Source organism: Anguilla rostrata, chromosome 17 (assembly GCF_018555375.3).
Source record: "Anguilla rostrata isolate EN2019 chromosome 17, ASM1855537v3, whole genome shotgun sequence".
Classification (NCBI taxonomy): domain Eukaryota; kingdom Metazoa; phylum Chordata; class Actinopteri; order Anguilliformes; family Anguillidae; genus Anguilla; species Anguilla rostrata.
The window spans coordinates 27,762,777-27,786,482 of NC_057949.1; the positions used below are offsets into that span (position 1 = coordinate 27,762,777).

The 23,706-nt window shown below is 45.5% G+C and overlaps 1 protein-coding gene across 1 annotated transcript; it reads right to left on the minus strand.

Annotated features, from left to right (window-relative positions):
- Nucleotides 1-161: 161 nt before the first annotated feature.
- LOC135244187 (myosin-8-like) lies at nucleotides 162-23,260 on the minus strand. Its single transcript, XM_064316452.1, has 40 exons — nucleotides 22,811-23,260; nucleotides 22,518-22,558; nucleotides 21,937-22,146; nucleotides 20,850-20,993; nucleotides 19,645-19,801; nucleotides 19,138-19,165; nucleotides 18,772-18,886; nucleotides 18,193-18,285; nucleotides 17,939-18,002; nucleotides 17,725-17,823; nucleotides 17,173-17,276; nucleotides 16,289-16,427; nucleotides 15,793-15,911; nucleotides 15,258-15,407; nucleotides 14,982-15,152; nucleotides 14,515-14,821; nucleotides 14,295-14,362; nucleotides 14,060-14,147; nucleotides 13,520-13,637; nucleotides 12,803-12,926; nucleotides 12,188-12,324; nucleotides 11,146-11,401; nucleotides 10,705-10,947; nucleotides 10,023-10,199; nucleotides 9,694-9,839; nucleotides 9,210-9,300; nucleotides 8,381-8,770; nucleotides 8,097-8,223; nucleotides 7,840-7,958; nucleotides 7,114-7,310; nucleotides 6,438-6,621; nucleotides 5,734-5,899; nucleotides 5,130-5,254; nucleotides 4,447-4,755; nucleotides 3,804-4,007; nucleotides 3,349-3,474; nucleotides 3,031-3,201; nucleotides 2,797-2,901; nucleotides 1,453-1,548; nucleotides 162-1,106 (listed from the first exon to the last, which is right to left on the minus strand). The coding sequence occupies exons 3-40, from the start codon at nucleotides 22,135-22,137 to the stop codon at nucleotides 960-962; spliced, it is 5,805 nt and encodes a 1,934-aa protein (XP_064172522.1). The 5' UTR covers nucleotides 22,138-22,146; nucleotides 22,518-22,558; nucleotides 22,811-23,260; the 3' UTR covers nucleotides 162-959.
- Nucleotides 23,261-23,706: the final 446 nt, after the last annotated feature.

The following is a 23,706-nucleotide window of genomic DNA, read 5'->3' on the forward strand; positions in this document are numbered from 1 at the left end:
AAAGGGAGCTTTATTACTTTGCCATGTGCACCCAGTTCTCTCCATATGTAGCGAGCCACGTTCTTGTTTGCACTCAGATCATTGCTTATGTGCGATTTACATGGTGGGGGAATTATTACTATATTTGGTTAGTAACATAACACACAAATTACTGCTCTTGGTTCTTTATGTTCTTAATGTTTATTGGCTGAAGGGTTCATCTTTCCTCCATGAAAATAAAAGTAGAGTTATACAACAGCTGGTGAGCTCAACCTGATTCATTTCCGAAATACAATTGTGAATATTGAATGTAGCTTTTGCTTGTATTTCATATTTTTGACATAACTGTATTAAATAATGAAATCATAACCACTCTGGCTGGCCAAAGCAAAACTCCAACTTTATGGCTCATCCATAATGTTGACTACTGGAACAAGCGTCATGATTTTATAATGAACAAAAAATGAAAAGGCCAAATCCCAGGTAGGTAGAGGAATGAGTGAACAAGTGAGCAGGAAGGGTTAATACTTCCCAAGGTGCATCAGTCATGTGATCTGTTGCTGTTCCACAGGTCTACTCACCTCCCTACATTCACACATAAAATATGCACTCATAAATGTAAATAAGGAAGTATACACGTACAGTATGAATATGCTAATGAGTAAGCCTTCTATTGCAGGCACACATAAGCCTATTAAACTACTTGGGGTAATAATACAATATATTTAATCTGATATTTAACGCTGTTTTTTGATTTCCACCCAAAATACCAAAACAGCAGCCCTTATTTTTTGGTAAATATTTTAACAAAAAAAACCCTGTGGAGGTGAATACTCCAGAGGCGTTCCCAAGAAACGGAATATCGTTTTTTAAATTCCCGAAGTGCGGAGTATTCCAATACCATGTGACACGAGTGACCTTCAGTGACCTCCGGTGACCTCCGGCGACCTCTGGCGACCTCCGGTGACCTCCAGCCCCCGCTACTCCTCCACCTTCCCGCCGACATCGCGGCTCTTGGCCCTCAGCTTGTTGACCTGGGACTCTGCGATGTCGGCTCGCTCCTCCGCCTCCTCCAGCTCGTGCTGCACCTTCCTGAACTTGGCCAGGTGGCAGTTAGCTTGCTCCTCCTGCCGTTCATACACGCACACAAAAAAGAAGAAGCAAAATAATAATAAAAATAATAATTGCATATTTATATAACTGGCATTCAGCAGATGCTCTGGATAAAAGCGTCTTACACAACGTTGAAATTTTTTATACTGTATTCATTTATACAGCTGGATATATACTGAAGCAATGCAGGTTGCTCAGCAAGTACCTTGCTCAGCAGCTGTGTAATATCTGGGAATTGAAACTTCAACTTTTAGGTTCCAACCCCACATCCTTACCTATTGTACTACACTGAAAATGATAACCATTGTCATTACCATCATTATTACCATAATTATATGAATGCATTATAATATCACTCACCGCCTCCTCACACTGCTTCTTGTAGGCTTTCACCTTCAGCTGTAGCTTGCCGACCAGGTCTTGCAGTCCTGCCACATTTTTCTTGTCTTCCTCAGCCTGCCAATTAGCAGGAAGGATAGTTACATTACATTACATTGTAGCTGAATGGTGTATGCATATATACGGCTATACAACATGGTTTACATGACAGAGACGGCCAAAAAATAAAGGAAAAACTAGCCATGATGAATCTCTGTGTGAGGTGCCCAACAAAGTGCCCAGCTCACACCTTAACTTGATATTTGCGATCCATTGATTCAGTTACTGAGGCAGAGTTTGTGCTTTGCCTTGCCTGGCAAACCAATGCCATAATGTCCTGGTCGAAGAGTACGCAGTTTAAACCACAATTGCAGCTAGTTGATCATACCTTTACCTCAAACTTCCATGTCACAATGTCACCTCAGTCAGTGTTCCTCGTGAAAAAATCAGCAAGTTCCCCCGCAGTCTGTCACAGAAGCTCCTGCTGAATGTGTGAACGGGTCCCTACAAACCACCTGGCTTTCAAACCCACTGAGACTTCTTCTATGGCAGTCATGACGATGGACAACTGGGCCTGCCGAGCTGTTTTTATACACACTGTGAGCGCACTGGGATGTTAATCGCTTAATTAACTCCCACGGCAACGTAATTAAAGTGTGCGAAAGCACCTGCGTTCAGTACATTTACCCCTCATTTATTCAAGCGCTTCCTTTATTTTAGTAGTGCTCTGTGTGCAAACCATGTAAAATCTTCTACATATAAGTCCAAAGATGCCTTAATTAGTTAATTGAATATCACAACACACTGAAGGTGATTTTGCTGCTGAATATCACACCACACTGAAGGCGATTTTCCTGCAGAATAACCCAACATACTGAAGGTGATTTTGCTGCTGAATAACCCAACACACTGAAGGTGATTTTCCTGCAGAATAACCCAACACACTGAAGGTGATTTTGCTGCTGAATAACCCAACATACTGAAGGTGATTTTGCTGCAGAATATCACAACACACTGAAGGTGATTTTACTGCATAACCCAACACACTGAAGGCGATTTTCCTGCAGAATAACCCAACATACTGAAGGTGATTTTGCTGCTGAATAACCCAACACACTGAAGGTGATTTTCCTGCAGAATAACCCAACACACTGAAGGTGATTTTGCTGCTGAATAACCCAACATACTGAAGGTGATTTTGCTGCTGAATAACCCAACACACTGAAGGTGATTTTGCTGCAGAATATCATAACATACTGAAGGCAGACTGTGGGGTCTACCATGTGAACTGCGGGGTTCGTCTTGTGAACCCGTTTTCCACGTCACCTGAAACGTGAGCTCCTTCACTTTCCTCTCGTACTTTCGAACCCCTTTCATTGTCTCCGCCCCACGTTTCTGCTCCGCCTCCAGCTCGTTCTCCAGCTCTCGAACCTGAGCACACAGTGCGGGGGGGTGGGGGCGTGTCATTGAAATAAGAAACACGACAAACGCTCGCTATTAATAGCTGATGTTTTCGCAACACCGCCGTCAAAAATAGTTATAAACCCGTTTCCCATTTACCCGGCTCTCCAGTTTCTGGAGCTGCTTCTTCCCGCCCTTCAAGGCCAGACTCTCGGCCTCGTCCAGGCGGTGCTGCAGGTCTTTGACCGTGACTTCCAGGTTCTTCTTCATCCTCTCCAGGTGAGCGCTGGTGTCCTGCTCCTTCTTCAGCTCCTCTGCCATCATGGCAGCCTATTAAATAAACATATAAAATGTGAGTTAATAAATACTAACCGATCACTTGGACACGGGCCTTTCTCTGATTCAAATCCTTTGTCGTCTTCCTAAATACCAGTCAGACACGGGGGCGCAGTGGTCTCTGGTGGGACCAGCACTCACGTCGACGATGGCCTTCTTCGCTTTTTCGTCCGCGTTTCTTGCTTCTTGGGCGGCGTCCTCGATGTCTGACTGCAGCTGCGAGATGTCAATCTCCATCTTCTTCTTCGAGTTCATGAGACTGATGTTCTGCGAGGAGTAGTAAAAGGATGGGATGATAAGCAGGATGAGAGATGTCGCTCAAGCAGGAGATCCAAGCCATGTTCCTGTATACCAGGGATCTCAAACTCAAGTCTGCAGTATCTGTACACACAGTGAGTGATTTAAGTTAAGTCTTTGATTGTCCATTGAGTCCACACACCTTGCTTCCAAAGCCTAAGCTCACTGCTGCGTAAAAGATACCAAAACGCCAGCAGACACAGCAGTCCTGACTGCAGTTTGAGATTCCCGCTGCAGACAAGAGGCAGGGGTATGCTAAAGGTCAAAGGTCAAAGGTCAAAGGTTACGCTGTGCCCGACCTGCGAGTGCAGGAGCTGCATCCTCTCGCTCGTGTCCACCAGCTCCTGCTCGGCCAGCTTGCGCCCCCTCTCCGACTGCTCCAGCGCGGCCCGCGTCTCCTCCATCTCCGTCGTCATCAGGGCGTTCCTCCGCTCCGCGATCGCCAGCTGCTCCTTCAGGTCCTCCTGCCCGTGGAGGGCATCGTCCAAATGCATCTGGGCATCCTGGCAGACCAACGAGACACACACACGCGCAAACACGTAATGTTCAATACCTGCACTGCAGTGAAATTAAATTCCACCTGAAAACAAGAGAAGTCAATGATCTGGAATCCTGTGATTCTTTATTTTTTTCTCCCTTGCAACATAATAATAATAATAATAATAATAATAATAATAATAATAATAATGTATTTATATGCTTTTCATGATCTCAAAGCACTTTACAGTGAAGAGAGGAGGGGAGGGGTTTTTGTGTCACACCCGCACTTGGGTATGATATAACAATAAATAACGATGAATAAAACATCTGCAGTACACATCCCACATTTTAACCTTTAATCCTACACTCCGACACAATCGGAACATTTTTCCTTTTCCGGGCAGAGCGCCTGGTTGCCGTGGAGACGAGCCGGGCGGAGCCGGCCCGGCGGGCGGAGCCCACCTTGAGCTGGCCCTGGACCAGGCGCAGGTTTCTGTGCGCCTCGGCGGCCTGGCGGTTGGCGTGGCCCAGCTGGATCTCCATCTCGTTGAGGTCGCCCTCCATCTTCTTCTTGACCCGCACCGCGTCGTTCCGGCTCCGTGTCTCGGCGTCCAGCGTGTTCTGCAGCGCGTCCACCGTCCGCTGGTAGTTCCTCTTCAGCAGGTCCATCTCCTCCTCCTTCTCCGCCACCTTGCGGTCCACCTCTGACTTCACCTGGTTCAGCTCCAGCTGGATGTGCAGGATTTTGGCCTCCTCCTGCTCCAGAGAAGACTGAAGAAATGACAACATTGGGTCTTCAAGTATTCATTGTGATACCACAAAGTGCTACAGCAAAATATCATCTCTCCCATACAGTACACTTGCATGGACTTATCCTAATCACTTTCATATATGGAAGCAAATTTGGAACATAGGAAAATACAATAATTTGAACATTTCTCTAGGGCCTGGAATCAGACCAATCAAAATTCAATTTGTCCATAAATTTGTATATAAGAAAGTAAATATTTTGTGCCTATTGAACAAGAGTTTTCATAAACCGGTGATGAACAATCTCAGTGTAACTAAATTATGAAAATCAAAGAAATAATAAAATGAAAAACCAGAAAACCAGTAGACATGCTTGTCAGCTCATTCTGGTTTACCTCAGCCTCCTCAAGAGCACTCTGGGCGTCTAGCTTCTCTTGTTCGGCTTGTTTGACCGTTTTCTCCAGCTCGTGAATCGTCTTCGCGGAATCGGCGACCTGTCCAGACACCTCACCGATCTCCTCTGCAAACGATGAGACAAGCACGTGAATGTTCCTGCGTTTTTATTTCATTTTCTTTTGAATTTTTTTCCAGTAATTCTGGTCGTTTCTTTCTGTTTTCATGCGATGACTTTATTCACCAGCCCCCATCACCTCATTCCACTTTACGGCCTGACTTACACTACATAAAATATCCGTTTCACTACATAACCATTAACCTCATTCTGTACAAGTGGAAAACTTTTGTGTTTTGCATTCGTTTTAAAGTATTATTGTTTTTTTCCCATAATTTTCTTTAAAACTGGCTGAAACTGAGCTCAACAAAGGTTAAATATTATGAAGTTTAAGAAGAAGATAACTTCTGATCTTACCCTTGAGCAAGAAGATAGCTAAACCTGAGCTGTAGTATCTAGCTGTGCGATATAACCTTAAGCTGACATCTATACATAATAATGTATATCCACGAGGACGCAGAATCTTCTTTCAGGAAGAAGAAACTTACGCTGCAGGTTCTTGTTCTCTCTCTTGATGGTCTCCAGGTGGTCGAGGGCCTCCTCGTAGGAGTTCTTCAGCTTGAACAGCTCGGTGCTCAGGGCCCTGGACTCTCGCTGGGAGCACTCGAGCTCCGATTGGCTCTCCTCGTACTTCTGCTTCCACTCGACGAGGACCTGGGAGGAGCCACACCCTACAGTCTCATTTTATGGATTAATCAGCCATTATATCCTAGATGAGAGCCACAACCCCTGCAACTGATACTGGGCCGCGTGTGACAGGGAGTGCATCTCCTACCCACCCCGCCCCCCACTTTCAAATATTACAAACGCCACCCCCATTACCTTCATGAAAAAAAACTACTCTAAAATATGAATTATAGCATGCACAATTATAGCGTTACAATAGCCTTCATTATTAACGTTAATTAAAGATACATTCCAAAGTGTTGAGGAGCACCGCACAGAAACCCGCACAGCGATGTGCGGGTCGGAGAGCGCCGAGCCGACCCAGAACGGGGGCGACATAGCTCAGGAGGTAAGACCGATTGTCTGGTAGTCGGAGGGTTGCTGGTTCAAACCCCGCCCTGGGCATGTCGAAGTGTCCTTGAGCAAGACACCTAACTCCTAACCCCTAACTTCTCTGGCGAATGAGAGGCATCAATTGTAAAGCGCTTTGGATAAAAGCGCTATATAAATGCAGTCCATTTAACACCTTGTCGAAGTTCCTCTGCTTCTTGTCCAGGGCGGCGGTGGCCGCGTTCGCCCTCTCAGCCTCGATCATGAGGTCCTCCACCTCGGCCTGCAGCCTCTGCTTGGTCTTCTCCAGGGAGGCGCACTTGGAGTTCGCCGCCTCCGTCTGCTCCTCGGAATCCTGCAGACGCTGAGCCAGCTTCTTCCTTCGGGGATAAATTCGGCGGGGGGGGGGGGAATCAGCGGTAGCCAGCGCAGCTCTGTCATTTCAAAAAGGCACTGGGAGCTAAATTGTTTAATTAGCCTCCCGCAGCTCCTCAGTGCACTCCTGAAACGATTAGGCTGGTAAGTAATTGTAGCAGCATGTTTAAACACAGCTAAAATCTTCTTTACTAGACTATTAAATGCTGCTGCGAGACTTAATTAGAATACAATGAGAGGACACAGGCATTGCCGAACCCTTCGGTCTGTGAATATACTGACTCCTGGTGGACAAAAACAGAATTACTGACTCCTGGTGGACAAAAACAGAATTACTGACTCCTGGTGTACAAAAACAGAATACCAGGTAAGCAGGTAAACGATGCTCTTGCTGTCCCCACAGCCTGTGCTAAAAACGAAATCCTTACGTAAGCAGGCCCATAAACACTGGAATTCATTCAAGGTGGGGAATAAAGTACTTGGGTCCGTCCGCTTACTTGGCCTCCTCCAGCTCCTCAGTACGCTGGATGGCGTCGGTTTCGTATTTGGTTCTCCACTGAGCCACCTCGCTGTTGGCCTTGGACATTCCACGCTGCAGCTCGGCCTTGGCCTCCTGCTCCTCCTCAAACTGCTCCCTCAGCAGGTCACAGTCATGGCGGGCCGACTGCAGACCGTGGGCCAGGGCGTTCTTGGCCTAAAAAAGCAGGTAATGTAGCGCATAAACATTCATTTTTTAAAATCATTTCTGAATAAACATTACATATCAATGAAAAGCAAATAAATATAATAACCTTCAAGTAAACCAATTATAAAGAAAAATAAAAAGGTCGCACTTTATTCAAAGTATGTTGGCAATGTCTTTTAATAGAATAATACTCAAATGCTATCCATTATAAAGGATGGCATAACACATATGCAAATTGTAGATTCAATCAACATTGTCGACTGACAACAAAAAGCCAAAATTTATTTATATAGGTTTGTGAAGTTACGGACAAATGTTGATTGAATGCCGGTCTTCGTTCCTGATGTGACAAAATTTAATCAAAATGTAAGTTTTACCATCTGACCTGAATTCCTGCACACACAGAAAACGCTTAGAAATTCTTTCAAAGGATTTTAAGCTGTCAGTATACGCTTCACAAGGTCTGACCAAAGTTAGGGCCAAAAATATAACCACTGCAATATAAATGGTGGAGTTATTTGAGAAGTGTTTCGAGCACCTTTATCTCCTCCTCTAAGAGTCTCTTCAGCTCTTCGACCTGTTGGGCCTGCTGTGCTTTGCTCCGGTTGAGGTGGGTGACCATCACCTCCTTCTCCTCCAGCTGACGTGTGACCTCACCTGTCACAGCGGCGAGATAAAGGTTACCTGGAATCCATTTGGACCCTTTTGGATGTTTCATTAGCTTGCACAAGTAAAAAACGTGCGCAGAGTGCGTTCGCCTCTTCATCAGTGATCACTGTGAAATTTCAGTCTCACCATTTTCGGTTTGCAGGCGAGCATTGTGGGTAGTGAAGTCATTCAGTGCCCTCTGGGCCTCCTCAGCTTTTGCCTTGAACTCGCTATTTTGGTCGTCAAGACTACGGCACAGTTTCTCCAGGTTAGCCTGAAACGCACAGAAAGATATCAGAACTACTCCAAGACTGAAATGTCAAGGGAACAATAAAAACTGACTAATTTCATGTGAATGGCGGGTCTGGCTCTGCCCTTTTGGAGGTATCTCCTAGAAGAGATCAGGCCCGGCAGTAAAGGAGGACACGTACCTTGTTTTTCAGAACTCCCTCCATGTTGCTCGTGAGGTCATCGATTTCCAGTTTGTATTCACTCTTCTCCTTCTCCAGCTTCTGCTTGACGCGCTGAAGGTTGTCGATTTGCTCTCCCAGCTCTGCCACGCTGTCGGCCTGCTTCTTGCGTAGGGCGATGGCGGTGGTCTCGTGCTGCAGGGTGGACTCCTCCAGGTCCCGGCGCAGCTTCTGGAACTCCGCCTCGCGCTTCTTGTTCATCTCGACCTGAGCGGCGGTCGCGCCGCCGGCCTCTTCGAGCCTCTCGCTGATCTCCTCAAGTTCCCTGGAGAGCTCGGCTCTCTGCTTCTCCACCTTGGCCCGAGCAGCACGCTCGGCCTCGATCTCCTCCTCCAGCTCCTCAATGCGGGCCTGCAGATATTTACACAGAGAATCATGGTTAAAATCCCCCCATGGACCTGGTACCCACATCGTCTATCACACTGGATGCAAACCTGGAGACTATCTAGAGGTTATATACATAAAAGAATGTGAGTCTCATTAATATTTATATTAGATATAGCTGTAACTGATGTTTTGCTTTTGTTTTTTTATTTTTAAAAACAAAGAACATTTGAGAAATACATCTACCCACTGAGCAAAATAATACGTAAATGTATCATTGAATACATGCATATGATTTCCATCTTCAGAATAAATCTTGGTTTACCCAATCCCTGTTCACCCTTGTCAGAACATTTAAATAAAGGTATTTTAAAGTATTAAGCGCTGGTAAAGTTAACCTTGTTATGACCGCTCGAGGCCATCACAACCTCCCTGCTGAAGCCCTCCCAAAATGACATTGACTCGCCTGAAGTTCTTTCATTTTCTTCAGAAGCTGTGAGCTCAGATTTTGCTCGTCCTCCACCTTCCCCTGCAGCTGGCTGAGATCAAAATCCTTCCTGCAGGAGCGAGGCGTCAACATTTCAATCTTCCACTGCAACCAGAGCTCGTTTATAATAAGGTAGGAACAAAAACTTTTTAAAATTTAACCCGGAAAAAATAGTTAACTTCTCAAGTATTAAAATAAAAATAAAAATAAGATATTCATCCGGAATATGTAGTTTGCTCACCGAACAAAAAAACAAAAAACAAACACAAACTACGCAAACTAACTATCTTTTTTCAGAAAACCACATTTAGCACCTCAACTAAACCTCCAAACAACATATAGTTGATCTTTCTTTGAAATGTTACCTGTTATTACCGTCAGATAACATGTAATAAGCACGTAAGCTGTAGCTGCTTATGAACTGCGAGTAAAAAAAAGAAAGAAATGAAACCGGTTTCTCTACTTCTTCAGTTTCTCGTCCATTTGCTGCCTCTCGTTCTCCAGGTCCATTATGGCCTCCTGGGACAGCTTGAGGTCTCCCTCCAGCTTTCTTCTGGTCCTTTCCAGGTCCGCCCGAATCTTCTTCTCCTGTTCCAAACCCCCCTCCAGCTGGACAGAACGACAGAAAAAAACGCACGACCCGTTTTAAGGCTTCGCTGTAAAACTGTAGTGAACAGGGTACAAAACAGCCAGGTTTACTGTGATAACTTTCTAGTCGTGAAATCATTAAAAGATGCATGAAAACAGAAAAAAAACTTCTGAAATAGGTTTAATCGACTGCCGTTTGCGTACATCGTCGACCTGCTGCTCCAGCTTGGCCTTGGTCTTGGTCAGCACGTTGGCTTTGTCCTCCTCGGCCTGCAGGTCATCCAGGGTCTGCTGGTGGACCTCCTGGAGAGCCTTGTTCTCCTTGGTCGATTTCAGAAGGGAGTCCTCCAGGGTGGTCAACTCCTCTATCAGATTTTTCACCTGCGGATGGAAGTCACCTTTAACGGGGAGTTTTCCGCCTCCTCTGTTTCTTCCTTGCGGACAACCACTGGTTTTAATACCACTGGTTTTAATTCCACTGGCTTTTAATACCACTGGTTTTAATTCCACTGGTCTTTAATATCACTGGTTTTAATTCTACTGGTTTTAATACCACTGATTTTAATACCACTGGTTTTAAATACCACTGAAGCAAAACAGCTGTATCAAGGACATCCCACATAACCATTATGAAAAATTATGAACCATTTGAATGATTTCAAAATCTTTTGAATGAATACACCAATATTGCTGGTACATGTATGTAATGCATATGTTCTAACCACCCAGATGATAGAGAATGCACTGGCCAAGGGCAAAAACACATTGCAACCTGGTTTTGTACACATAGCAGAATTACAAAATGAATAGTCCAGTATTGTGATGTCACTTATTGGAGTGGTGACTGACAGGTGCAGTAGCAGACAGGAGAAATGAGGGCACTGACCTTGTTTTCTGCAGCATGTTTCTCCTTCTCCACTTTGACGATGGTGAGCTCCAGGTCGTCGATGTCCTTCTTCAGCTCTGAGCACTCGTCCTCCAGCTTCCTCTTCCTCGCGGTTATTTCCGCATTCATCTCCTCCTCTTCCTCCAGCCTTTCGGAGAACTCCTTCATCTTGGCCTCCAGGTGGATCTTGCTCTTTATCAAACCCTCACAACGCTCCTCCGCGTCCGATAGGTTCTCTCTCTCCTGTGGAGGGAGACCAGGTCCAAGTGAGCAACATCCAGAATCTAGACATCCAGAGGGGTGAAAAATCTCTGTGGAGAGAGTTGTGTGTTGTGTTGCAAGGCCCACATCTATGTGCTGAATGTCAGACTTGTATCGCATGATACACGATTAATAATTCTTTATCTGGAATTTCAAACTGTCAAAATAGTAATAACTTGCCGCCTGAATCTGCAGGAAGAGGTCGTTCTTCTCCTGGACCAGGACCACCATCTTCTCCTCCAGCTCCTTCCTCCGGGCCTCGGACTTGGCGAACTCCTCCTTGAGCTTGACGAACTCCTCCTTCATGGTCTGCATCTCCTTCTCCGCCTCGGCACTACGCAGCAGGGGCTTGATCTTGAAGAAGAGCCTCATCCATGGCCAGTTCTTCACGTTCATGAACGAGCGGATGTTGTACTGGATGATGAATATGGACTCCCTGAATACAGGAACACATATAGTACATTTTGAAAAAAAATGTAATGGTGATGCTGTTTCATGGTCCAGTTTAAAAGCTATAAATGCAGCGCTCATAAGCACTACGTCTTACCTTCACAAACATGGCATGACCACAGTCGACTGTACCAACTGCCGTTCTCTTTTTTGCAATTGATTCTATGAACAGTGACATAGCACACCCCCTTTGATGTGCATAATGGTTTATGACTTACTATGAAGTGTTTATGGTTACCTACAGTTTACACAGGCTTTAGATACCTCATACTGTATGTTGGACCTTCCGTTGGAGTTGAGTCAGACAGTTGTATTTTCAATACCAAAATATTATAATATATGTTTAAGGAACATTAGAGTCTGCTTTATAATGTTCTGTCCAAGCAAACACTGAACCTCAAATGAATTTTCAAAACAAGATTCCCTTATCTCTAAAAATCTAAAAATTCAAATTTGAGTTTAAACAAAAATGGTGCTTTAGACATGAGAGAAATGTTTGCAGAGACCAGCATATTGTACCATTTATGGTCTAACACAAGGTTCGGCAACCCTGGTCCTTGAGTGCCAAAGACGTTTCTGGTTTTAGTTCCACCTGAGCTTGATCACAACGGTCACCCGCATCCATTAAAACCCGATTAATTCAAATTAATCCAGTGATATAGCTACGCCTTTGGATGTACAAAAAACCAGGAACGACCATCTCTGGCACTTCATAACAAGGACTGCCATCCCCTGGTCTGGAATTTAGAGCAGAAGAGGAAGAAATGTGGACCTTTTCTGGGTCATCTCCTTGAATTTCAGACGGGTGACGTAACCGCGGGAAACGGCCTGGAGGCGGGTCATCAGCACCGCCAGGCGCTCGTCTCTCATCTCCTCCAGCAGGCCAAGGAGCCCGGCTTTGAAGAACACCTGGGTCAGGTAAGGAACAGGTGGCATAAGGTGAGCCAGGTGAGCTGAAAAAACCGTGAGCATTTGCCATGGAAACAGAAAGAGAAATACAGCTCATCCACTGAGGAGCCTTGTTATAGAGATGTACGTGTGAGGCTTCATGAACTGCAAATAAACGAACACATTGTTAACTAATCATTGTTTGACTGCATATGGTTTTTGCTGTAGTGCTCAATTCTAATCAGCTAATAAAGGTCAGTGATTGGCTATCCTTTTTGAGGACATCAGACCTCAGTCTTCACTTCTTTCCCATTTTTGTCTCAGCATGAAACAAATAATTCTTTGTTTACTCTGAAGATCACAAGGCAACTATATTATAACAATTTTACTCTAAACGCAAACCCACTTCGTATCACAGGGGTTAACTATTCAGGGAAATAAGGCAACGATGCCAATACACTCACACGGCAGGCTATCCAGAATTTGTGTGGTTTCTTACCTTTGTGTATCCAAATTTGTACTGAGCGTGGTCCACATCGATGGAGGAGAGTAATTTCTCGGAGGCCTTTTTGCTGTCGATGAACTGTCCCTCTGGGATAGCACTCGCATTCAGGATCCTGTATCTGTGGGGGTGATTGGAGTGATGGAGTGATGGGGGTGATGGAGGTGATTGGGATGATGGGGGGTGGGGGTGATGGGGGTGATTGCGGTGATGCGGGTGGTGGGGTGATTGAGGTGATGGGGTGATGGGAGTGATGGGGGGTGGGGTGACGGGGTGATGTGATGGGGGATGGGGGTGATGGGGTGATTGAGGTGATGGGGGTGATGGGAGTGATGGGGGGGTGGGGTGATTGGAGTGATTGGAGTGATGGGGTGATGGGGGTGATGGGGGTGATTGGGATGATGGGGGGTGGGGGATGGGGGTGATGGAGGTGATGTGATGGGGGGATGGGGGTGATGGGAGTGATGGGGGGGTGGGGGTGATGGGAGTGGTGGGGGTGGGGGTGATGGGGGTGATGTGATGGGGGGATGGGGGTGATGGAGGTGATGGGAGTGATGGGGTGATTGAGGTGATGGGGTGATGGAGGGTGATGGGAAGGGGAGGGGGCAAGGCAAACCGTGAAAAGTGATTGAAAGCCCGCCCGTCAGACCACGATTCAGTGGGCGGGCCTCAAAAAAGTCATCCCGCACCGAAAGGGAGAGACCACAGTAATACCTCTGCTTGAAGTCGCCGTAGAGGATCCTGCTGGGGAAGCCCTTCCTGCAGATCCTGATCCCCTCCAGCACGCCGTTACAGCGCAGCTGGTGCAGGACAAGATGGTGGTCCATGGAGCCTGAGGACAGGGACGATTTACACTCAACGAGCGGCGAGACCAAAAAAGTGCCAAGTCACACCGCGGAGCGAGTGAACCGAGGTATTAACGCGGAGCCAGAGACCCGAGAAAACGCAGAAACGCGTTCAGAATTTTTATTATCATCGTAGATTCTCTAAGGGCCGGGCGGGATCTAAGGGACGAGTGGGGGAAAGAGAGGCGGGATCTAAGGGACGGGTGGGGGAAAGAGAGGCGGGATCTAAGGGACGAGCGGGGGAAAGAGAGGCGGGATCTAAGGGCCGGGTGGGGGAAAGAGAGGCGGGATCTAAGGGACGGGTGGGGGAAAGAGAGGCGGGATCTAAGGGCCGGGTGGGGGAAAGAGAGGCGGGATCTAAGGGACGAGCGGGGGAAAGAGAGGCCGTTGGCTGGTTTTTTCTACTCACCGGGCATTTTAGTTTCGTTTGGAATGATGCAGCGCACAAAGTGAGGGTGGGTGGACCTGAGGTTGGCCATCAGCTTGTTCAGGTTCTCCTGAGGGGACGACAAACCACAGCTGCGGTCAAACGGGAGGAAGAGCCACTTTCTTCACGCGGCCTGTCGCCGTGCTCAGAGCACACCTCAGCACACGACAGCACTTTCACACAGTGACTTTCACAGGACGGGCAGAAATGGCATTACCCGGAAAAGTGCGGACACCGTCTGGAAAGAGGAACCTTTCTTCTTTCCACCTTTCTTGATTCCATCCGCTTTAAAAAAGAAAGGACATATACATATGCATATAAATATATATTTTTTTTTAAATAAATAAAAATAAATATATATATATATATAATAAATAATATTTAAATAATATAATTTGTTTTAAATTGGGGGACTTGGGGGTCACTGACTGTTTTACCATCGACTGAAGCATAGGTGGCGAACAGTTGAGACAGCAGCTTAAGTCCCGCCTTCTGGTAGAGCTGCACCACGGTGTCGTTGAGCGGGTCCTTGTTCTTCTCCAGCCAGCTGGCGATGTTGTAGTCCACCGTGCCGGCGTAGTGCACCAGGGAGAAGTGGGCCTCAGCCTTGCCTTTGGTGGGCTTGGGCTTCTGGAAGTTGCTGTTCTTGCCGAGGTGCTGGTCGTAGAGCTTGTTCTTGAAAGAGGTGTCTGTCGCCTTCGGGAACATGCACTCCTCTTCCAGGATGGAGAAGATGCCCATTGGCTGTCGGGGATGTGCGCTGCGTTTAGGACCGATGGTCCATACAGGCACACATTTTGTCTATGTTCCTTGCATGCAGTATGGTATCTATCGGAACGCTACTGTTGCCATTAACAAGAGCACTGCGTGTGTTTTAAAGGTAGAAGGAAAGAGATGGTTTTACCTTCTCAATAAGCTCAATGCAGGCAGCGAGGTCCATGCCGAAGTCGATGAACTCCCATTCAATCCCTTCCTTCTTGTACTCCTCTTGTTCCAGCACAAACATGTGGTGGTTGAAAAACTGTTGCAGTTTCTCATTGGTGAAGTTGATGCACAGCTGCTCCAGGCTGTTCATCTGAGACGACAGGGGCCCACATTCAGAGCTCAGAGTTATTACCAGTGGTGAATTCACTCTGTGCCATTTAGTGAACGTCTGTGGTCTCCATTCAGACAGGCTCACCTCAAAGATCTCGAACCCGGCGATGTCCAGCACGCCGATGAAATGCTGCCTGGGCAGCTTCGTGTCCAGCTGCTGGTTTATCCGAGTCACCATCCACAAAAACAGCTTTTCATAAACCGCTTTCGAGAGGGCGCCCATGGAGTTATAAACCTGGGAACGCAGACGTTAGATCGGAATGTGAAGGGAAGTGCCGTGCCCAGCCAGGCAGCTGGACAAAGCTGCAGATGCATCATGCTACTGAAATACCTGACACAGAGGATCTAACTGAAATACCTGCTGCAGGGAGTCTTATTGAAATACCTGCTGCACTGAAACAGACAGTCTTACTGAAATACCAGCTGCAGAGAGTCTTACTGAAATACCTGCTGGACTGAAACACAGAGTCTTACTGAAATACCTGCTGGACTGAAACACAGAGTCTTACTGAAATACCCGCTGGACTGAAACAAAGAGTCTTACTGAAATACCTGCTGGACTGAATCAGACAGTCTTACTGAAATACCTGCTGCACTGAAACAGAGTCTTACTGAAATACCTGCTGCACGGTCTGGCCCTTGGTCACGTACTCGTTCCCCACCTTCACTCTGGGGTAGCACAGAGCTTTCAGCAGGTCAGCCGAGTTCAGCCCCATGAGGTAAGCCACTTTGTCAGCCACTGTAGGACATGCAGCACCCACCAGCATACACCAACACACACACGCACACACACACACACACACGCGCACATACACGCACACACACACACACACACACACACGCACACACGCACACACATACAGACACAGGCAGACAGACACACATTCACACACACATACAGACACATGCACAGACAGACACACAGACACACACGTGCGTGCATGCACGCACGCACACACACACCCATACAGTACAGACACATGCACAGACATACAGACACACACACACATATACACACACACACAAACAAACAACAGGAATAGGAATGTTACTCAGGAGTCAATCCTTGCTCTTCACAAAAACATCTGAAGACTTTAAATGTGTGTGTCACGTCACCCTCGGTGCCGTCGGGCTCTGCCTGCTCCTCCCGCTGCTTCTGCTTGAACTTCATGTTCCCATGATGCATCACAGCGCCGGTCAGCTTGTAGATACCGATCTTCTCCTCAGCGTTGAAGCCCAGGATATCTATGGCACTCTGCACAACCAGGAAGTCTTGTTTAATTCACACATATTCATGTGGCAGTAGGTCCGTATTTCTTTTGGAAATGTCTACACAATTGAGTGAGCACATAGAAATTAAACAGAGAACATACACCTGTTATCCACAGGCACCATAGAACGACAAACAAAAACCTCACATAATGACAGAAGAATGTTTTCTGTCATTTTTTAAATTAGCACCTGAACAAACTAACCAATAATGTTTTGGATATGTTGAATAAATGCGGGCAAGTATCCCAAAGGTAATCAATTACCAGCAAAGGTTTGACACATATGACACATCAGAAACTGTCAGAAACAGACAATGACAAATGAAAATAAACAGCAACAGACAGCCTCGAGACAGCCTATTTCTTTCAGAATCAACACCTTGCCTTATGCACAAGCAGTATTCCTCCAGGGTTTAGGGAAGACACACTGCAAAAAAAAGTCAGTCTTAACAAGTTTTTTATTCTCGTAATGAGACATAAAATATTATTTTTTTCTCTCAAGTAGAAAATATTAGCCTGTTTTAAGGAACCGTTTGCTTGACAAGTGAAATTCGCTTACCCCATTACCCCCCCCCCCCCCCAAATGAGTCAAAACGGTCTCACCCCATTGGCAATCGTTTCGTCTCATTTAAGAAAGAATACTTTTTGGTTTTTGCAGTGTAAGCTTTTTTTCTTGAACGGTCTGCTGTAGTCACAACAGAAAGGGGAGAAGATGGAAACTCCGCTCACGTCAGTGGCCATCAGCTCCTCTGTGTCGTTGATGCTCAGCACCGTGATCTCCCCCTGGCTGATGAAGGGATAGTCGTACGGATTGGTGGTGAGCAGGGTCATCTCTAAGGGATAAAAAAAAAAACTATTAGTTCTAAAAATCATTATTACATGGGCAAATATAATTAAACTCTAGTTTTAAGAAAACATTTCTCAAACATCGGTGGGGGAAACCATTCATGATGTTACGATTTTACCGTGTAACTAATTGTAATGGTGAAGAATTACAAACTAATATAAGTTACCTATTTTTTATTCTGATAACTTTTAATAACCCATGAGAAGCTCTATTAAAAAGTCGCTCGTTATTGCGAGAAGAAACTAAATGGTGAGGGCAGAAGCATCTGAGAAATTACCCACAATACCAGTCACTGATGATCAATAGTGTGTGCCAATCAGCTCAGGACTCCTGTCATACTGTGGTGTATTAGCAAATCAGCTTTTGGCTCTCATTATAAAAATGGAACATTGACTAATCAAGTCTGGCCTCTTATTACAGGGTGGTGCACTAACCAATCAGCTCTGGCTTCTTATTGGACAGGATCTGATAGAAGATGTGATAACTTCTCTCTGCTGGCAATTGAAACGTCACTCTGGACTTTTCGAGAAGATCTGCAGGAGTAAGACATCACCAGAGGTCACCTCTGCTCCTGCTTAATCTACAGGATACTCAATAGTTTAAAATATACATGGACTCAAAAATAAAGTTCTGATAAAGCAAACTCACAAGTCTCAATGTCAGCTGAAGACAACTTCCCCTTTGTTCCAAAGTGGATTCGGATGAATTTACCCTGGAGTGATTTATTTATTTAACATTGTTTGAGTAAGTCTTTGTCATGCAGTTTCTGCAATGCCATTGCACAAAACACATCTATTTTCTGTTTATGTGTAAAAGAGAAAACACAGAAAGGTACAGGCAGCACAGAAGAAAGCCCTTATTTCATGCTTTTCCAACCGTTCGATTGAGTTAAACATACTCACGAAGCGAGAGGAGTTGTCGTTCCTCACAGTTTTGGCATTACCAAAAGCCTCCAGCAGGGGGTTGGCCGAAATGATTTGATCTTCCAGCGTTCCCTAAAGGAGTGAAACGAACAATGTTTTTTGTCCAGACACACGCACGCACGCACGCACACATGCACACACGCACGCACGGACACACGCACTCACACACACACACGCGCACGCATGAACACGCAAGCACACGCACTCACACACACCTACACACACACATACTCTCTCTCTCTCTCACACACACACACATTGACACACACACGCACACACACTCACACACTCTCTCTCTCACACACACACACACACACACTCACACACTCTCTCTCTCACACACACACGCATGCGCACACGCACGCATACACGCACGCACTCACACACGCACGTACGCACACACACACAAAAACAATCACACACACACACACATACACACACACTCTCTCTCTCTCTCACACACACACACACACACACATTGACACACACGTGCACATACTCTCTCTCTCTCTCTCACACACACTCTCTCTCTCTCTCCTCTCTCATCTGTAACAGAACCTGCATTTTTCCCGGTGGCAGCTCCTTCTTCTTCTTGGGGTCTCCAATAGCGATTGTCGCAAAGTACTGGATGACCCGCTTCGTGTTCACTGTCTTCCCTGCGCCGGATTCTCCGCTGCAGGAAAAAATGCAAAGCAAAAATTATTATTTTTATTATTATTAATATTAATAATAATAATAATAATAATAATAATAATAATAATAATAATAACAATAAATGTAATTTATATAGCACTTTTCATGGTCTCAAAGACGCTTTACAATACATACATACATACATACACTTAACACAGCAGTGAAGCAGACAAGCCGTGCATTTAAAACACGTTCATGCGCCTCAGCCCCCGTCTCCGAGGAGGTACTCACGTGATCAGGATAGACTGATTCTCACGATCTGCAAGAAAGGAAAAGAAAAAACAAATATGAACGTTTGTTGCCACGGGGAAGGATTGCAGGCAAAGAGAACAGTACATGTGGGGAGAAATGGTTGGAGAATGTTATCACTCAAGAGAAAAACTGCTTCTTTAAATACATCAAAAATAAAGGAGATCAGTAACACGCATTAGACAGGAGACCGACTGACATAATGGGGCCATAATGTATTGGTAGGTTTTTGCAAGTTGCAGCTGACATTGCATCACAAAGTTTTTATGTTATCTTGAATGCACTCACGGGTTTACCGCATGACGCCGTGTACATTTCACTGCACTGTCACACCAAGTACATTATATTCTACCCCCTGTATTTCTCTGATTTAATTTAAAAAATGAAAAATATATAAATCCATACTTGACACATGTATGAATATGGAAATACAGCATACAACATAGAGATAATACTGATATTAATGGATCGACACAGAGGTGATAATACCGGTGAGCATGAACTGATAGGCATTATCAGAGATTGAGAAGATGTGGGGGGGGACCTCCTGTCTCTTCTTGCCCCTGTACCCCGCCACCACCTCGGGGTTGTACACCGGGAGCCACTTGTAGGGGTTCACGGTCACACAGAACAGCCCGGAGTAGGTCTGCAAAAAGAAAGAGAGTTCATACGCCTTTCCTCCCTCCTCCTCACGGCTCTGCGGACAGCACAGCTCATGTCTTATGGCAGGCAGTTCGAGAGAATCAACGTCAACGTAGTTCTCAGGAATGTCGACAAAAACAATCTTCTGAATATGCTGAAAATGCACTTTTTGTACGTCGCTTTGGATAAAAGCGTCTGCCAAATAAATGTAATGTAATGTAATATAAACCTGCAGAAAATGGCCTGTTTGACGTTGTAAGGGTACACCAGAAGCCCAGAAGGCCAGAAGGTATTTGATAAATGTGTGGAAAGGCCATGTACGTTATAATGTCATTGAGCAGGTCCAGTTACAGAATTATAGCTCCATTCATAATAAACGGACGGGTGCGTTAGCAGACAGGTGTGTTAGAGGACGGGTGCGTTAGAGGATGAGTGTGTTAGCGGATGGGTGCGTTAGAGGACGGGTGTGTTAGAGGACGGGTGCGTTAGCGAACGGGTGTGTTAGAGGACGGGTGTGTTAGAGGACGAGAGCGTTAGCGGACAGGTGTGTTAGCGGAAGGGTGCGTTAGCGGACGGGTGCGTTAGCGGACGGGTGCGTTAGAGGATGGGTGCGTTAGAGGACGAGAGCGTTAGCGAACGGTTGTGTTAGAGGACAGGTGTGTTAGCGGATGGGTGCGTTAGAGGACGAGAGCGTTAGCGAACGGTTGTGTTAGAGGACAGGTGCGTTAGAGGACGGGTGTGTTAGCGGATGGGTGCGTTAGAGGACGAGAGCGTTAGCGAACGGTTGTGTTAGAGGACAGGTGCGTTAGAGGACGAGTGCGTTAGAGGTCGGGTGCGTCAGCGGACGGGTGCGTTAGAGGACGAGTACGTTAGAGGACGGGTGTGTTAGCGGATGGGTGCGTTAGAGGATGGGTGCGTTAGAGGATGGGTGCGTTAGAGGACGGGTGCGTTAGAGGGCGGGTGCGTTAGCGGACGGGTGCGTTAGCGGACGGGTGCGTTAGCGGACGGGTGTGTTAGCGGACGGGTGTGTTAGCGGACGGGTGCGTCATTACGTATATCATCCAAGCGGCGTAGCGGTCCTTGAGGTTGAAGAGGACGGCGGGCTCGTGCAGGTGCGTAAGCATGGCCATGTCCTCGATCTTGTCAAATTTGGGGGGGTTCATGGGCCGGATGTCATCGGCCTTCACCGTGACGACCTGCAAAAAAACAAAAAAAGCACTGCTTCAAAAAGAGCAGAAACCACTGAAACTGCCATTATTGCCCTATTGATTAGACAACATTTATGTTGGATGTTTCTTCACTTAATGTATTTTACATCTCACAGATCTTATGTTGGCTTCTTAGTACACCCACCCACACACACACACACACACTTATCTTAGCATGAATAGGACATAAAATGTTACATCTGAAATTGATAAACGTTTAAACTGTAAACTAAACCAAAAAGAGAAGAGATGCTATTTAGAACAGGGAACATTGACAATTAAATATGGATCACTGTAGACACTACGGAACAATGGGAGTATTTTTCTGGTTTAGACAGACAGTCACATACCAAGCCCAATTCAGATTTTTTTTTTTTTTTCAAATATCACAAGTGATTTGCATGTGGCCCTGTGTGTTCAGACATTTCCCTCTTATACATCACATGGGCACAAAATGGATAAATACATGAATGCCACGCACAGTACGATGTAGAAAAAAACACTTAAATGCAAAGAAATCTGACCTGTGCGTCCACACTTCACATCCACGAAATCGGAACTGAATCTAAGTGGAATACTACATGCAGATGCGGTTAACAGGCACTTGAAGATTTGTTCCTACAGAATGTGCTTTTAGCCATCTTGTTCAATAAATGATTCGAATCAATGTCAGATGATCATAACAGTTCTTAACGGAACAAGCGGGGCTATTCAGAATACCAATGAATCATTTTAAATTTTGGTTAGAAATGAAAGTTTACCTGACCTATAAAAACCCAGTTCTAAGGCCTTCTTTTTGTAATACAGCTGAACATTGTAAGTGTATATAAAATGCAATTTAGTTTCACCCAAAGGGTTAAAATTTGAAGTTTCACAATATTATACTTCATCAGAAATGGTTTAGTGATGAAAGAATCTCTTGGGCACCCACCCTTCCGTCCTCCGTTTCCACGGTGACGGAGCTGTTGTCATGGCTCTTGATCTTGCCCTTCACGTACTCCACCTTGGGGTCGGCCACGTAGCAGGCTGTCTTGGCGTCGAACGGCTTGTTCTGCGCCGCGATCCTCTCCCGCTCCGGCTTCCGAAGGTACGGGGCAGCCACCCCGAAGGTCTCCATCTCGGCATCGCCCATTCTCCGATCCTGCCCGGCACGGAGACACAGGCCCGGGTCCAGTCAACGCTCTTCCTAACACTTTCACTCACAATGAATTTTGCATTTCGTTTTTCCAAAGACATATTTTTGCTTCACCAAAAGGTGTCGGTGAGCTTGCTTTTAATTCTATGTCAAAGTCTTGATCAAATCCAGGCCACAGTTCACAAATGTGATATCAGTGAAGAATTTGTGAAGAAGGTATCTTTTACACAATAAAGGATTGTGGGGACAGAATTATTATATTTCACTCAATAACAATCCAACAATTAAATAAATTGTGCCTTTGCTTTCGTTTGCCTTTTTTTTTTTTTTAAGAATACGAAAGGATTTGGCACACAATCAAAATGATCAGATCTTACCTGAAAATCCAATCACAGGTGAGACGTTCTTTCTCCAGACTCTGAAAAGTCACAAACAGGCAGGGTATGGAGGTTACTCCAAGCATCCAAACAAGAAGATTCAAGTAGTTTTTAAAATGGAAATATCTTCAGAAATGTATATTTATGAAGTAAACATGCTCAGATACAGATCTATCTATATTATAATAGTTGAGATGAGAGAGAATGAAACCTGATTGGTAAACTAAAGCGAGCTTTAGACTGCAGGTCTATTGTCGTTGATCATTCACTACACAATGCAGCTGCAGAAGTACCTTCAACAACTCGGGCATCTCACACTAACAAGTCGTTGACAGCTTTTATAAGACATCACCATCTCCATATTCGGCGGTGATCAAATTTGGCACAAAAGCCCCCCTTGAAAAAAAAAAAGAAGAAAAAAAAATGGACGCCGCGTGCGGCCATTTTGTATTAAAAATCTATCTATAGCCGCATTGTGTCAGCCTCAGCGCGTTCAGTGGCGGCGTCTCCGCGCGGCTCCATTAAAAAGCAATGAGGGCTAAATGCTCCAGATTAGCGGGCTTTGGGTTCGAACCCGGCACGCCTCCTTTTCTGGGATCAGGGAAGATTAGGTCCGTTAGAGAGCGTTGCTTAAAATCTGCCCGTGGTTTTCCTGGGATCAAGAGGGAGATTAGGTCCCGTCATGGCATTTCTGAAATACAGGTCAGGGGTCAGAGGCGACAGAACACCGCCTACCGGCCCTTCATCAGGTCCCAGGGAGCGAAAAAAAAAACTCAAAAACTCAAGGAGCTGGCATCAAGATTCTCATTCAAAGATCTAAACAGCAAACAAAAGAAACAATATGACCTACCATTGGTTGACCAGGAATTGGGCCTTGGAAAAATCAAATTCAGCATTTTGGGTCACAGGGAAATGACTGCATGAACAAGGGGGTGATTGGCACTCTACACACTCAGTTCTGAAAGTGCTCCAAATTCTGAAGACACCTCAAAACTAATGGTGGAGGGCACCAAAAAAAATGCAAAAAATTTTATTCGCATAACAATACATGTCAACATGCTTACCTTCTCATAAGAGAGAACTGTAGGGTCTGTATAGATTTGCTTGTGCATACAGTAAAAATGATTAATTACAGACACTAAATAAGTTGTACAGACGACTACGATCAGGTTACTTTTTGAGCATGAAC

Coding starts and splice junctions, on each gene's coding strand:
- LOC135244187 (XM_064316452.1), bottom strand. CDS start 22,137: ATGGGCGATGCCGAGATGGAGACCTTCGGGGTGGCTGCCCCGTACCTT. Junction 8,771..9,209: donor AGAAAATGAAAGAACTTCAG/GCGAGTCAATGT, acceptor AAATATCTGCAG/GCCCGCATTGAGGAGCTGGA. Junction 7,959..8,096: donor TCGCCTGCAAACCGAAAATG/GTGAGACTGAAA, acceptor CCGCTGTGACAG/GTGAGGTCACACGTCAGCTG.